General features: G+C 36.0%; 1 protein-coding gene across 2 annotated transcripts in view; it reads left to right on the forward strand.

The window, feature by feature from the left end:
* The window catches only part of IFT81 (intraflagellar transport 81), a 70,334-nt gene extending 53,620 nt beyond the window's left edge, over positions 1-16,714 (forward strand). For both annotated transcript variants that reach the window (XM_044673429.1, XM_044673436.1), the window contains 7 exons: positions 713-841; positions 1,182-1,271; positions 7,091-7,177; positions 7,687-7,758; positions 7,840-7,925; positions 11,973-12,018; positions 15,957-16,714. In XM_044673429.1, the coding sequence (XP_044529364.1) occupies positions 713-841; positions 1,182-1,271; positions 7,091-7,177; positions 7,687-7,758; positions 7,840-7,925; positions 11,973-12,018; positions 15,957-16,139 (693 nt within the window). In that variant the 3' untranslated portion in view covers positions 16,140-16,714. The remainder of the gene's footprint in view (positions 1-712; positions 842-1,181; positions 1,272-7,090; positions 7,178-7,686; positions 7,759-7,839; positions 7,926-11,972; positions 12,019-15,956) is intronic.
* Positions 16,715-17,065: the final 351 nt, after the last annotated feature.

Raw genomic sequence — 17,065 nt, forward strand, 5'->3', positions numbered from 1 at the left:
ACTTTCTAAAAGAAAGACTGATATTGCCTTTATATGAAACATTCATTTCATAATTGCATTGTAGGCCAGTTTTTTAAATAAGGTTTGGGCATCTGTCCTTGTTTTATATACACTAATCAGAAACTATATACATCTACAACCTTTTATTTCCATCTTTAGTACATATATGAGCCTCAAAATAACAATTTTTTTAGCAAATAAAGACTCCTCCCCCCAAAATGATAAAAATTTCAGGTGGGAAGTGCAAATCTAGAACCAGGCAAAAATTGTCTGGCTTCCATGATCAAAAAGCAATATAAGTAGTTTCCCATATCAGTCATATATGGAGCTACAATGAGGACACATAGAAGCCAAACACAAAGAGACCAGTGTCAGAGACCTAAGAACTCCTGTAGACAAAAGTGCTACAGCCCTCATGGCGCTTCTACTTCCAGATGCCACCACTGATTACTTATGGATTTTAAATCTAACCCTGAAGAGATATCTTTTATATGCCAATAAATACTATAGGTAAATTGAGTGTGAATGTACCCACATGGGCTTGTAAATCTCTTGGATTTCAAGATGTGCAGTGTACTTGTAAGATCCTAATTAAGTTTGTTCGTTTACCCATGGAATGCTTATGCCATAGTTAAATCTGTGTACTTGTTTTGTGGATTACCAAGACTTTCATGTGCATTCTGTGGGGTTTTCTCTCTTCTTTACTTACCAGCAAACCATTGAGGACAAAAAGGGCATCTCTGGCTACAGTTACACCCAGGAGGAGCTCGAGAGGGTGTCTGCCCTAAAGAGTGAAGTGGATGAAGTGAAAGGACGGACACTGGATGGCATGTCAGAGATGGTGATTCTGTAACTTGTTCTCTCCCTTTGTTGAGTGTCTAGGAGGCAGATAGCAAAACCAAAAAACCAATTCTGGGTCAAAAGAAAGAGGAATGGTTTCCAAATAAAGTATGACACATACTCAGACTGCCTATATGAAATATTTTGATACAAATGTTAAAAGTTCTCTGTAGTAACTAGCAAAAATAATTGCAGGTCCGGTGTTTGCCTTGGAAGGAAAGCTCTCCCTTTCATCATCTCTCCAAACTGTTATGTTTTTCAGAGTTCTTCATCTCTTCATTCTAATGAGATTATTTCTCTCACAAGAGCACATTTGCTCATGCTTTTTGTTCCAATGACAGGTTAAAAAACTGAACTCACTGGTGGCTGAAAAGAAGTCAGCGTTAGCCCCGATCATCAAAGAGCTAAGACAGTTGCGCCAGCAGTGCCAGGTAGGTAGCAGTGACGGGGCAACATTGAAACACCTGTGAATCCTGTACTGCCACTTTGCCAGAGGAGTTAGGATTGTAAATGTGTTCTGTCCTGTTTACTGAGGTCAGTCATGGAAATAATGATTCATCAGAAATGAATGAGGAAATTATGGGTCATTAAAAAGAGTTTCATGTAATTTATTTTATTTAATTATTGTAGAATTTAGATTACTTTAAGAAATTATCTTAAACACAAATCAATTAGGCTGATATTCCTAATTTAACTTTTATGCAAGCAAGTGCTATAAATATATAGTCACACTCTTCTGTGACCAGGTGAAGCTTGAGAGCCTGCTGATGTGGAGTGATGCCAGGCTAACTCCAGAATAATGAAGTTACTGTGTGGTATGCCATGCTATCTTGTGATATGTAATGAGATGCCATTACTTGGAAGTTAGTTCTTACCACCACTTTAAAGATTAGCAGATTGAAGGTAAGTGTGCTCCACAAATCCAGGTCATTTGGCTGTGACCATTTGATGTTAGCAATGTTCATTTATTCTTTTGACATTGCAATTTAGTTTTGAATCGCATCTGTTTTAATAGTGCTGTATATGCCTTGAGGATACAACTCAAAAACTTATAATTGGAGCCATCAATTTTTCAGTGATTAAATAGTGGCAGCTGCCAGTATTAGGACTATTGAAGGTCTGGGAAGCACAGCAAATTTATGATAATTTTTTTATAATCTTGTCATGGCCAGGACAAGTTTTATATGAGATAAAGGAAATATGCCTAGTTAAACTCTACTAGTTAGTAGAGTTAGAGGTGATCTGAAATAAATGTAGCACTCTCTTTAGATTATGTTTCTAACTTGTTGGGGGACCCAGACGGTGTTTGTTACAGTTGAGCTCTAGACAGCCTGCATTCTAACACTGTGCTGCTCTCAAATATATTTGGGGTGCTTTCTTCTAACAGTCAGCCAATAGACAGCATTTTTTTAAGTAACTTATGCTTAAAGCAACTCACAACTGTGTCACCCCAAGGCCTTGATGTCTTTTCTGTACCTTGGAATCCTCACAAAATCATTCTAGAAAGGTTGCTTAACTGAGCTCCTAAGACCTTTTTCCTCCTCATAGTATGAAAGGGGCTATACTGTTAGCATAAAGGATTTTAAGTTATGGAAAGTTGCTTCTCCCACTTGCCTGCCCCTCAGCTAGGCCCTAGTCAGTGCAAATAGGAAACCCAGGGAGTAGTCACATGCATTTGAATTAGAGCTATTAAAGGTGGTAATTATGCAAAATATGGTCATTGGTTCTAGCCCAGTGGAAATAGGCAGCATGAATAATAAAATAGGGTTGCTTCTGTATCTGATGAAAAGGCATTTGAAATGTTCCCTTCCATCGTTTTTGATGTCTGTTTATTTTGCTCTGGAACAGAGGTGTCAAACTCAGAAACAGATCCCTGCAGGTCTCAAACTGAGCAGCTGGTGGGCTATGAGCAGAAGTGTCAAACTCACAGCCCACCAGCTGCTTGGTTTGCGGCTGACATAGCTGCTTTGCCTTCATTTTGACCTTTGCTGATTCCTCTAACCTGACTCTAGGACTACTTATTTTTTCACCCTTTGTAAAAATCACCTTTAACCAATCTCTTGTCCTGGATGCTCTCTCCTCTCTTGGCCTCCATAGCACTACTCTTTCTCCTGGTTCTTCTCCTTCCTCTCTGACCATTCTATCTCATTTTCCTTTGCTGGTTCATCATCCAAATCATACCTCCTAAATGTATTCTTTTTTTTAAAACCCATACTTTCTGTCTTAGACTCGATACTAAGTATTGGTTCCAAGGCAGAATAGCAGGTGAGGACTAGACAGTTGGGGTTAAGTGACTTGCCCAGGGTCACACAGCTAGGAAGTATCTGAGACCAGATTTGAACCCAGGTCCTCCCATATCCAGGCCTGATACTCTATCCACTAAACCACCAAGCTGTCACCCCTCCCCTCAAAATAAATTCTCCAAAACTCTATCCTAGGCTAACTACTTTTCTTTCTCATCTTCTTGTTGACCTCATCAACTTGTAGGATTTAAATAACATCTCTATGCTAATGACTCCCAAGTCTATTTATCTAGATTCCTATCTAACTCCTAAGCTAAATTCCTACTGCATCAATGTGTCTATTCTAAGGTGTCCCTTAGGATTCTCACACTCAACAGATATAAAACAACTCCTTGTTCCCCAAATCCCAGCCTGCTTCCACACTTCTTTACTTCTGATATAGGTATCACTATTTTTCCAGTCTCCAGAGTTTATAATTTTAGCATTGTCCTTGACGACTCACTTTCCCGTGTATCTATTTCTTCTTCCATAACATCTCTTGCATCTTATCCATTCCCCTTTGTTTACCTTAGTTCAGACAATTACTACCTCCTTCCTAGGTTATTGCAATAGGCTCCTGATTGGTCTCTCCATTCCAAGTCCTCCCCCCATACACACTTGACTTTCCACAGAGATGCCAAAGAGATTTTCATTAAGAACAGATGTGACTGAAGAAATCAAAGCCATCCATGGTCATACCATGGTCATATAAAAAATGCTATGAAGCACTCTTGATTAGAGAAATGCAAATTAGAACAACTCTAAGGCATCACGCCTCATATTAGCCAATATAACAGAAAAGGAAAATTGTAAATTCTGGAGATGATGCAGAGAAATTGGGCCACTAATGCACTATTGATGAAGTTGTGAACTGATCCAACCATTCTGGAGAGCAATTTGGAAACAGCTGAAAGGCTATAAAACTGTGTATACTTTTTAATCCAGTAGTACCACTACTAAGTCTATTCCAAAGGGATTTTTAAAAATAGAAAAGGAAAAGAACCTATTTGTACAAAAATATTTATTGTAGCTCTTTTTGTGGCAGCAAAGAAAAGTGGAGGAGCTGTCCATTAATTGGGGAATAGCTAAACAAATTGTGGTATATGCTTATAATGGAATACTATTATGCTATAAGAAATGATAAGCAGGATGAGTCCAGAAATTCTGGAAAGACTTGTATGAACTGATGCAAAGTGAAGTGAGCAAAACCAGGAGAACATTGGACACAGTGGCAGCACTATTTTTTGATGAACAACTGTGAATGACTTAGCTATTCTCAGCAATGTAAAACAATCTAAGACAATCCCAGAGACTCATGATGAAAAAATGTCAAATGGCTCCAGAGAATAAGCTGATGGAGTCTGAATCCAGACCAAAGCATTCTACATTTCACTTTATTTTTTCTTCTTCTTTTTTGTTATTTGCTTCTTCTTTTTTATGAAAAAATGTCACTCCCATAAGTCACCAAACTGCAGTGGCTCCATAGTGCCCCCCACAATCAAACATCAACAATTCTCTTGTGCTTGTAAAGCCCTTCTCAATCTCTCTTGCCCTATCTTTCTGGACTCTACATTCTTCTCCATCCTACACTGCCATCCAGTCAAACTTGACCCCCTCTGTTACTCACACATGAGATTTGATCTTCTTTCTCCAGGCTTTTCCACTGGCTGTCCCTCATACCTAGAACACACCTTTTCTTTTCACCTTTGCTTCCTACTGTCCCCCTCTTTCTTCAAAGGGCAGCTAGATAGCTCCGTGGATAGAACACCAGGCCTGGAATCAGGAAGACCTGGGTTCAAATCTGCCCTCAGACACTTCCTAGCTGTGTGATCTGGGGCAAGATGCTTGACCCCAATTGCCTAGCCCTTATACTTCTGACTTAGAGTTGTTACTAAGGCAGAAAGCAAGGGTTTAAAAAAATGCAGTACCAGTACTATTTTCTTCCTTTTCTGATCTGCTAATTCTGTCCCTCTCAAGCTTCTTTGGATTGAACTATTTTGCATTTATTTGTATTTATTCACATTTTGTTTATGCTGTATACCTACTCTTGTCTCCCTATTAGGATATAAGCTCCTTGCCAGTAGAGATTGTTTCATTTTTTGTATTTGTATCCCTACTGCCTAACATATTACCTGATTTATAAAGTTGTTGTTGAATAAATATTTGGTTGGTTGATTGACTGATTGATTGATTAAATATGTATTGCTGTCTCTCCCCAATAGAGCATAAACTCCTTGATGGAAGAGACAGTTTTGTTTTTTGTCTTTGTTTCCTCTAGCACCTAGCAGAATGACTTATACATGTTAGACATTAATAAATGTGTATTCAACTGCATTGAACCACTGTAGTTATATGCAAAATTTTAAGCTGAAAAAAACATTTGAACAGGTCTTTGGTATACCCTGAAGTTTTATATCCTATTTACTGTATTTTTATATATTGGTTATACATGTGGTAAGTCACATAATGAATCATGCAACTTAAATTTAAATGTTTAAAAATATTATATGAATGTCATTTTTTGTTCTTTCTTTGCTTCTGTGGCCTTCTCTATACGTTGCCCCAGTTCCAAACTAGCAATGTAGTATTGCCTGCCCCTCATTTATACAAAGAGTTATAACTATGGGTCTGGTCGATTCAGTTAATTGTGCCACTGAATTCCATTTCAAGTCAGAGGGACAATTTAGCAGTATAAGAATTTTCTCTTAAAATTTTGACAATTTGGAAGAGCCTATATTACTATTTGTTTTACTCATGATCTAATTCCAAATATTAAATATGACATTATTTTCCTGGATTAAAAATCATTTGGATTAATTACTCCATAAGAATTGGTGAATCAGAAAACAAATCTTAGAAACAATAGTTCATGTCATTCAAGATAATTACAGCATACCAGAATTTGAGAAGTATAATCAAATTAATCATTAGAGGAAAATGTATATCTCTAAATACTTTCACCAGCAAAAGAAAGAAAAAAACAAACCAAAGAATTTGGCAAACAACTAAAAATGTAGAAAACAAAAAATATGTAGATAATCTCAAGTAAACACCAAAATAGGAATTCTGAAAATCAGAGAAAATATTAACAAAATTGAAAGAAAACAAAATCAATCTTTAAATTGTTTTTTAATTACTTTTTCCCCCAAGGGTAGAAAATAATAAAATAGGCAAACTATTAGCTAATTTGATTTTTAAAAGAAAACTAGAGATAAGGAGGACTATGAAGAAAAATTAGGAAAGTAAATAAATCTGAGTAATAGAAATTACTGATCTGTATTTGAAATAAAGTGCTTTTCAAGTTGGAAATTAGAACTAACATCCATTGAGGAAAGAATTGAATACATACATACACAGGTCTTTAGTGCAAGGAAAATTAACATTCTAAAAGTTTAAGGATGTCCCAGAGACTATAACTGACAGGTTTTTAATCTTTCATTATAAAATCATGTTTTTTCAAAAAAAAATTAAATATAAATTTAAAATATATTCTACAAGGGAAAATGTGTTTTTACTAGTACTAAAGATCTTTCCTATTCCATTTAAGGTGATCTTTATGTAACTCTAAATAACCTAATATTCAATGGTATTTTTTTCTGATATTGGTCTTTGTTGCATCCATGATGAACTTGTTCCTTTTAAAGTATAAAATCATTATGACTTTTGAGAGACATGAGCCAACCAAATATGATAGAACTGGGGAAAAGGGAAGAAAAAACTCATGAAGCTATCCTATTCAAGTCATGGAATATGAACATGAGAAGAAAGTTTGTATGTTGTTTATTCATCTGATCTTTTAAGATGTAACTTGAGTAACTACTTCATCTATAATCATTCTCCTGTGTCCCCTTGGTTTACAGAAATGATTCAGAATGTATGATTCAATTACAGGATTAACAGGAGCAGGCAGTGCTTTAAAGCTAAATTCCAGTTTTCATTTTCACAATTCTCTGCCCCTTTCCTACCAGGAACTGACACAGGAGTGTGAAGAAAAGAAAACACAGTATGACAGCTGTGCAGCGGGCCTGGAAAGTAATCGGTCCAAACTTGAGCAGGTGAAAAGAATTGTTTTAATCACATAAATGTGATGGCAGGAATAATGGTGACAACCTTGCTCCACATAAAGGAGGAGCTCCTTCCTCTTACCAAACACACCCTCCCAGCAGCTTGAGAGTGTTGGTGGGCAGCACGTGGTTGCTCAGTCAGTGCACTGGTTTGCCTAGGTCTTCCTGTATTTATTGTCCTTTGCTGTATTGCGCCGGAATCTATTACCTGTGGACAAGTCTTAGCCCAGCCAGCTCTCTTCTGGATCTGGATTTTTCTTTTCTCTTTGGTGGCTTTCACTGTTGTGTTCTGGAGTAAACTAACTGCTTTCTTCATAGTCCTAGAACATGTGCACCTGAAAGTTTTTACATACATAGATAGCATCTGTTGGTGTCAGTTAATTAAAATGAGTAAGGGAAATTTGGTTTATAAAGTTACATATTTAACTCTGCTTAGTGAAACAGAAGGCTGTTTCTTTTTAACATGTTGAAGACTGCTGCCCATTCTTATCCTGTTTTAGGAAGTTAGAGGGCTTCGGGAAGAATGTCTTCAAGAAGAAAGTCGTTACCATTATACAAACTGCATGATTAAGGTAAGACAAGGAAAACTGACTGTGAAACTTTGGGGAGATTTTTAGTCATTAGTGTCTCAAAAGCTCTCTCTTTCCATTTAGAATCTAGAAGTCCAGCTGCGGCGTGCTACTGATGAGATGAAGGCCTATGTCTCTTCTGATCAGCAGGAAAAACGGAAGGCAATTAGGCAAGTGTATTTCTTATTCCTCACAACTTCAATATATCTACAGAATTTCTTAAATATAGTTCTGTTGGAAAAATCTTTAGTTCAGAAGTGAGCATATTCAGGTTTAAATATTGAAGCATAATTTTTGTTCCTGAAAACTATTCTGCTCAACTGTCCATTCTGTTCAGAAGCTGGTTTGACCTTTTAAAAAAAATTAAATTCTACTGAATTCACTGATTGTTTTGTTTTATGATCGTAGCCTAAAAACCACTGGAAAATTCTCATGCCCCAAAACATTCCATTTACAATACAGATTTTTAAAAACTGAGGAAATTTTGGAATTGCAAAAATTTCCATATTAGAAACAAAAGCAAGAATTTTAAAACCTAAAAGCTTGAGATGAGAAGAAAAACACCAGATTTGGAGTCAGAGGACCACAGTGCCTACCCAGCACATAATAAGTGTTGGATAAGTGTTTTCTCTGTTTAGTTGTCTGGTTCCACTTTGGAAGATCCTCTGGACCAAATGATCTCTCTCATGTCCCTTCCGAGCCTAATTCTCGTAAAAATGTTTTTGAATGATAGGAATCCCAAAGAGAATTCAAGGGAATTTGTCTTACAGTAGCAAGTTTCCGGCCTGTAGAATATTAATTTCAAACTGGAGATGGACTAACGTAGGCTGCACTAAGAAATCCCAGCCCCATGCAATTTTGCGGGGATATCTTCTCAATAATACCATAATGATTCAAGCTTTGTTTTTTTTACTGTGGATCCATTCAATCCCTTGGTCTAAAACTTTTTGGAAGCATAGAGCTTTGCTTCTTTGGAAATATCCCTTGTGTGCTAAACCCCAATTGTCTACCTGGTTATTACTATATGTCCCAGAAGTGGCTGCACTTTCAACATTCAAAATTTATTGAGGGGCAGCTAGGTAGGTTCATGGCTAGGGAGCCAGACTTGGAGATCGGAAGTCCTGGATTCAAATTTGACCTTAGACACTTCCTAGTTACGTAACCCTGGGCAAGTCACTTAACCTCCATTGCCTAGCCCTTACTGGTCCTCTGCCTTGGAACTAATACACAGTATTGATTCTAAGATGGAAGGTAAAGGTTTAAAAAAAAATGTATTGATCACCTGCTCTGTGCAATGTCCAGGAAGCCTTGGTGAAAAGTGAAAAGAAGCGTATAAATCCTAGTCACCTTTGCACGGCTTTTTCCAGCTCTTGATAGTGCTGGGGAGATAATATGATAATAAACCCCAACCGAAATATCAGCTGTTTTAACTGTCAGCAGAGTAAGTTGGAGTTTTCCTGTCTTGAAAATATTTGTTTTGCTTTGACCTTCCAGATTTGAAGTAAAACTCTTTTTAACTTCATCCATATAGCAGTAATTTTGAAGTGATGATTCTGTTAGAAGAAACAAAATGGAATTAAGAAATGGAGTTTCTTTGCAGAATTTGAGCTTTTCAGTGTGTACAAGAATTTAAGTAAAACTTAAAGTATTGCTATTTATAGAGTAAGCATTTTCCTGAGGCTACACCATATTGGACCCAAAATGTACTTATTCAGATGTCTTTTGAATGTCAACTCGGCTCAAGTAAATCTGCGTGGTCAATGCTAAGGAATGCGAAAAGTTAATTTTGGCCTCTAAAAATAGAAAGTTTTAAAAAATTAAGTTACATTCCTTCCAATGTTGTCATTATAAATAGTAAAAACGAAAATGCTACTGCTGAACTTTCTGATCAGTTTTCCAGTTAAGATGCTTTTCTTCATTCCTTAATCATAATCTCCTACCACTTCACTGTTTTTTCTCCAGAAAGAAAGTATTGTATCAAGAGTAGAATTATATGTGATGAGAACTGAAAACAGTGTAATTCCCTGTCTTATGATTTCATCCATACTTATTACTAATGCAAGATACACTTGAAAAAATTTCAGAGTTGTGGCTTTTTTTCTGTCAGAACCACAAGTTAAAGCAATTATTGGGTTTAAAATGTGTATCTGATGTCCCCATTTTTATTTTGAAAAAGCTTGTTTCTTTGTTGTCATTTTAAGAATTTTTGCCCTTTATAAAATTGAAAAAAATACACAATAATTATAATAATTCATAGTTGTTTCTTAATGTTTACAAAGTACTTTCCCCATGATAACTGAGTAAGGTAGGTAATACAGATGTTATTATCCTCATTTTCAGATGAGGAAACAGATAGGTGGGAAGATGACTTGCCCAAAGTCACAGTTGTGAGGCTGAAATTCAAACTTGGGTCTTGACTTCTCTGTCTGAATTTAGACTTTTCATGTTCTAGCACGGTCATCAGATTGTTTTCATGTAATTTACTCACCAAGACCCTAAACTAGCTAAAATTTTCACAACCTATCATGTCGTCATCACTTGATTTTAATTCAATAGATGGAAAATGAACCTAATTTGGGGGGATGGGGAGAGAAGGGGAGTGAGGAGTGTTGTTTGTTTACTTCTGCACCACCACTCTTTTTTTTTTTTTTTTTTAACCCTTAACTTCTGTGTATTGGCTCCAAGGCAGAAGAGTGGTATGGGTGGGCAATGGGGGTCAAGTGACTTGCCCAGGGTCACACAGCTGGGAAGTGTCTGAAGTCAGATTTGAACCTAGGACCTCCTGTCTCTAGGCCTGACTCTCAATCCACTGAGCTACCCAGCTGCCCCTGCACCACCACTCTTAGTTACTATATACCTTCTTAAGACAATTCTGAAATGGTTTTCACAGTATTACTTGAACTTTTTAACATTCTACACAACCTTATTTACAGATTTACAGAATGTGTTACTAACTTTAGCAAAGCAAATACCAATGGAGCATGGATTGCACTGTCGTCCTACACAGCTTTTGATAGCACATTATACTGTAGAAGCAATAGAACTAGGAACGCCCTACTGGATATGAGATGGGCTATATAATTGTAATCATTATGTAATATCCCCAGTCTGTAGCTTTAATGGCATTTTGGCTTTGTTTGCCCTTAATTAATTTATCACATCTATTCATTCTATCTACACATTTTTATCTTCAGTTGTTTCATTCTTTGTTCTTATATCCTTGGCCCCTAATACAGCACTTTGTACATAATAGTAGACACTTAATGAGTACTGTTTTGTATTCTCATAACTCCCACTATCACAGCCAGATCTACTTTCCTTTTTGTTAAGTAACCATCCCTCTTCATTTAAGACTACTCTAGTCTTTTTTTTATTCCCCAGATTCCGTTCTTAAACTTCTAAATCTAAATAAACACGGCTAGGAAATATCTGAGGTCATATTTGAACCCAGGACCTCCCATGTCTGGGCCTGGCTCTCAATCCACTGAGCCACCTAGCTGCCCCCAGAGTTGTTGGTTTTTTAAAAATCTCTTTAAAATAATGAAGTAGGATTTACTGGAATATGTTAATAGTATCTCAAAAGCAGATAAAACAGAAACAGTATTTGACATTCATTTTCTTCTTTGAGAGGCAGCAGATTGCACTGAAGGCATGCTAATGGGCAGGTCACTTAACCATTGGTAGCTCTCTAAGATTAAAGGCCAGATGAGTTATGAGTAGATGTCACTCAGAGGGGAGGTATCTTTACCAGAACTTTATAACACTGTGAAATCACAACATATTCTTTAAAATATTTGTGACTCAGCATGACCAATATGGAAATATGTTTTGCATGATCATACATGTATAACCCAGAACAAATTGCTTACTCTCTTGGGGAGAGGAGGAAGGAGACAGTTTGGATTTTATAATTTTAGAAAGCATATTTCAAAATTCTATTTTTACGTAATTGGAAAAATAAAATATTTTTAATTGAAAAATAAAATATTTGTGACTTTTTTTTCTTCTTAAATTACCATTTGCTGGGACTAAATAAAATTGGGGAAGATAAAAGTAATATGATTATTAAAGTACTATAAGGGGGTCCTAATTTCATCCTTCAGGTTAGTGCTGTAAATTATATAGAACTTTAAGGCAGATATGTTAATTTGTTATTAAGTTATCTGATCAAATCAGTTAAAATAAACTGAAGCTAACTTATTATCTTGGCTCCTTAGGGAACAGTATACCAAGAATATTGCTGAACAAGAAAACCTTGGGAAGGTAAGACTATATTGTTTATTCAAAACTACCTCTCACATCTATATACAGACTATTGGTACTCAAATTGTGTTGTGACCTCTTATTTAGAGAGTACAGTGCAGGATGCAGGCAAAAGTTCCATTCTTATTTGATTTCCTTAAGTATTCCCTTAGCCCTTCTGATTTTGTTTTTCTTAATAGGGATAGCATGAATTGTTTTTAAATGATACTTAAACAACTTTAAATAATATCACATTCCTGGTAACAGTCCATTTAGGACATCTTCCCCTCAGTAATGACATAATGAACTACCAGCTCGAAGTCTTAATGATACAGTGACAATTCTTAATTATTCGTACTAGTCAGTTTACATGGACAAATGATAATAATCCAAAAACTGCATTGTGTGCATTAGTTTCCTCTTTCTTCCTCTTCAAGTCTTTATCAGAAGTGCTGAAAATAACGTTCATTCTCATGAATGTTACTAGCATTCCTTTCTCTTGCCCACCGCTGGCAGCAGGACCAATGAGCGTGAAATACCCAAGAGAAGTAGCAAAGGTACCACAGCAGTATAGATGATAGAGCAGACATGGTGGGACCCATTCTCCCTGAATAATTTAGGAATTAATTTCTTAGATATTAATGGGGAAATGAAAGGGACCCCCTGAGAACAGATTTTGTCTTTTAGCTTAGTTCTGAGTTCCAGGTTTTTTTTTGTTTTGTTTTTTTTCCCTCCTTCATATTGTCATCCCATCAGATGAACAAAAACAGCCTTTGTTGAATTGAATAACAGATATTTTTGCAAACTATCAGTATCTACTTGTAGTATCACTAGTACAAAGTTACCATTTCAAATACACTACAGTATCTCTGGGATCAAGATGTGGTTGCCCATTTCATTAGGTCTTTGTATGTCCAAGAGGAAATCACAGACCTCTCACAGCCTCATCCACAGGATGAATATTGTAATCTTGCCCTGACTTTGTCAAAATGCCATGTGAAAAACATGCTATTTGAGAAATAGAAGGAATTATTATCATAACCAACATGCCTGAGATACTGCACATGTCTTGCCCTAAGTGTATTTTTATCGTTTATGTAGGAGGCTCAGTAGGTAGATAGCCCTAAAGATGGGAGGTCCTAGGTTGAAATGTGGCCTCAGACACTTCCAGCTGTATGACCCTGAGCAAGTCACTTAATTCCCATTGCCTTCATAGAGCGTAAAGGTTTTTAAGTCCCCTTTTTTGTTTGAAAAAAAAATTAAACAAAAATGTTTTTAGGCTTCTAGTTCTTCTATAAGCCTAAACTTATTTGGCTGGGCATGATCTCAGAATTCTTCTTTGCCTTTCATTTTAGGGATTCATTCTAGTAACTAGAGAATCATTGAAGAAAATTATTACAGTAGAATTAAGCAAAGCAAATACTGCCTTTTATTCACTAGACCTTACCCTAATACCATATACATCTCTTAAAAGAAGACTTTCACCTGTGTGGCAGATCCACAGCTAAGCTGGCCTTTCCAAGAAAAAAAAGATATAGGCCTCTCCAGAACAAAGTACTGTAAACCAATTCTCTAGAGAACTACCTGGGCTAGACTTGCAACCCTGTAATAATCTGGTATGAAGACAACCCTATTGGAAGGCACCTTTTAAATCACCAAGTATAATGTCAAGTGGGTCAAAGTTAAATTATTTCCTGTCCTAGAAGCTCGTTAGCTCCTCTTCAAAAGCTTTTTAGTTCCACTCTTCTTTAGTGGTCTCAGATTCCAAATGACGTCCCATAATAATTTTGTTTTTAATGACTTACAAGTACAAACAAAACAGTTCTCATGCTCAAAAGATTTAATGATAGGGGCAGCTATCCAGGAGGACTTGGGTTCAAACTAGACTTCAGTCAATTCCTAGCTGTGTGACCCTGGACAGATCATTTAACTCCCTTTGCCCAGCCCTTCTCTCCAAGGGCCTTATATCAATTCTAAGATACAAGATACAGTTGTTGTTTGTTTGTTTTTAAAGACCTATTGATAAAAAGATCTACAAGTAAACAGTTGCATAAAAGAATGAATTGGATTCATAAACTTTCCCTTTACAATCATAGGTTTCTCAGAAATAAGAATGTGTGAGCAAATGTTTAACAACCATCTCAAAAAACTTTGCTCATGGACACTAAACCTTATTAACATTTCTTAAGTCTTGACAATGAACAAAACAATCAATCAAGGCTTTATTTGGAGCATTGGTATTTAGACTGAAAATTTAATGGTCACTTCTCATAAGCCACTGTGATCTGGCCCCAGCACACCCTGCAGTTAGATATCAAAATAATGTGAGAAAATGTCATTGAAGCAGGAGCATCTTAAGCTTAAATTTCTGTTTTGAGTCACTTGAAATTATTTTTGTTAGCTGGCATAAAATATAGATTATAAGCAGTTTATTAATAACATACACTTAAACTAAGTGAGTTGTAGACTTTAAGCCAAGTGCTAGTTGTATAATAGTTTATGGCGTACACTCAAATTACATTTTCTTAATTCATTCTTTTTGGTGTTTATAATAATAGCCTTCATTGTCATCATACCAAGGGTGGAAAACCTCTAGCTACATCTAACTTTTAGTTTATTTGGCCCATGAGGCAAGTACCAAGAAAGAGCATTCTAAAATTTTTTAACAGTAGGGTTGTTAGGTAGCTCAGGGGGTATAGAGCTAGGCTTGGAATCAAGAGGGTTGAGATTCAAATGTAAACTCAGACACTTCTTATGTCTGTGTGATCTTTGTCAGGTCACTTAACCCCAGTTGCCTAACTCTTACCAATCTTCTGCCTTGGAACCAATACTTAATATCAATCCTAAGACAGAAGGTAAGAGGTTTGTTTGGGGTTGTTGTTTTTTTAAAGTGTATGTTGAGAGGGCAACAAGGTGACTCAGTGCATTGAGAGGTAGGCCCAGAGATGGGAGGTGCTGGGTTCAAAACTAGCCTCAGACACTTCCCAGCTGTGTGACCCTGAGCAAGTCACTTAACCCCCATTGCCTAGCCCTTCCCACTCTTCTGCCTTGGAACCAATACACAGCATTGATTTCAAGACAGAAGGTAAGGATTTTAAAGAGCATGTAGGAATCCAGAGGGCTCTGTGTGAAGTAGATGTTTTTTGTGGCCTCATTATCTGAAGTCATATGTGATCTTAAGATTTTATAGTATTAATCACTCTCCCAAGATGGATGTTTTGGTTTTGTTTGGTTTTCTTTTGGAAGCATTTTCACTTTCTTTGAATATATTTATTTCTGAAATATTTTCCCTTATTTGTACAAATGTGTCTCTGTGTCTCCCCTTTGTTCCTCTGATTTTTCTATTATTTCTCTCTGTATTTCTGTAGTGCATATCTTTGGATTTCTAAATCTCATTTCTAACCATTTCTCAGTCAACCCCCTTTTCTGTTTTCTTATCTCTTAATAATGAAACAAAAGATATTTTTGGTTGTTTTTATTAAATAGATATTTATATGTTCATTTAAGTCAATAAACATTAAGTTAACCAGTAATTTTTAAAATGGCACTGGAACATTTTTAGGTTATTCCAGGTCTTGATAACAAAAGCAGTACACAGAGGAATTTTTTTGCTTGTCACATGTATTTCCTTGTATTACCCATTATTAGACCTTTTCCCTTTTTTCTAGTGAAAGCTGTTGGAGGGTTTTCATTCTCTAGGCTCACACTGAGTATTTCAAGCTAGGCAATAGAAATTCACTTCTGCTACTTTGTAAGATATTCTTTCTGTCAACATTTTCATTTTTAAACTTATGATATATTGTGATTCAATTTATTTTATTTATTTCGGTGATCTTGGTTTTGATGAATCCTAGAACAGCCTGGGTAGTTTAGCATTGTAGTCAAATGTGTGAAATTCCATATTCTAAAAGGCAAATTCCTGCTATTTAGGTTCAATTGTCTTTTATATTTTGTAATAGAAACTTCGGGAAAAACAAAAAGCTGTACGAGAAAGCCATGGTCCCAACATGAAGCAAGCCAAAATGTGGCGTGATTTTGAGCAATTGATGGAGTGTAAGAAACAGTGCTTTCTGAAACAACAAAACCAAACCTCCATTGGTCAGGTAATTCAGGAGGGAGGAGAGGATCGACTGATACTCTGAATTCATGTGTAATCACTAGGGGTTGATAATAGGTACTAACTATAATCTTTTCCCTGTGGTGTTTGTTGTTGTTTTTTTTTTTTTAAGCCTGAAAACAATCTGTCACTTTTATAGAATATATTAGTTCCAAATTAGCTTTTCCCTAATGATTTTTCATGGAAAGTCATCTTGAATATAGGGCTTAGATTTGGAGTTTTGTTCACTTTTTTATTAAAGGAATAGGCTTTTTTTTTTTTCTGTTTAACCTTTCTAAAGTGGTGTCTTCTGATTTTATTGGATGGGTGACTAAGTTTTACAACCTGGATATTTAAACGTGTACCCATTAAGAAATGTGTAGTTTTCTCCAAACTCTTAATGTTTTTCTTAATCTTTTTTTAACTTTAGAGGAATCTTTTAGGAACTTCCCTCTCTCGTTTTGAAGAAATATTTATCTGAGGTTCATCAGTTCTTTCATTTTACTTCAGAATTTCTCTTTCTTCTGTTAAATATAAGTAAAATTAAATTTATTTTAATGTGTTAATAGCTTTGTTCTGTTCATGTAACTTAAAGACCAATAAAACTTGTTGCACATACCACGACTGTTTCTTTTTTAAATGGCAAATAGGTACTAGTATCAAGATTGTATCATTTTTACAGTAGTTTTCCAAACTTGTAGCATGAATTGAAATTAAGGAGTATTGTATTAAGTCATAATTTAGAGCTAGGAATGATCATTTATTCCAGTCTCCTAATCTTCTAAATGGGGAAACTAAGGGAGAAATGGAGCGACTGCCCCAAAGTCACAAGGAACAAGATTTAAGACCAGGTCTAATGACTTTAAGTCTGATGATTGTCCCTCACATCAAAGTACTTGTCACAAGTATTATACAGTAGAATGACCTCAGGAACTATTACTTTAAGGGACTTGGCTATTGTAAAAGTCAGCA

The sequence above is a fragment of the Gracilinanus agilis genome, chromosome 1 (genome assembly GCF_016433145.1).
Source record: "Gracilinanus agilis isolate LMUSP501 chromosome 1, AgileGrace, whole genome shotgun sequence".
NCBI lineage: Eukaryota > Metazoa > Chordata > Mammalia > Didelphimorphia > Didelphidae > Gracilinanus > Gracilinanus agilis.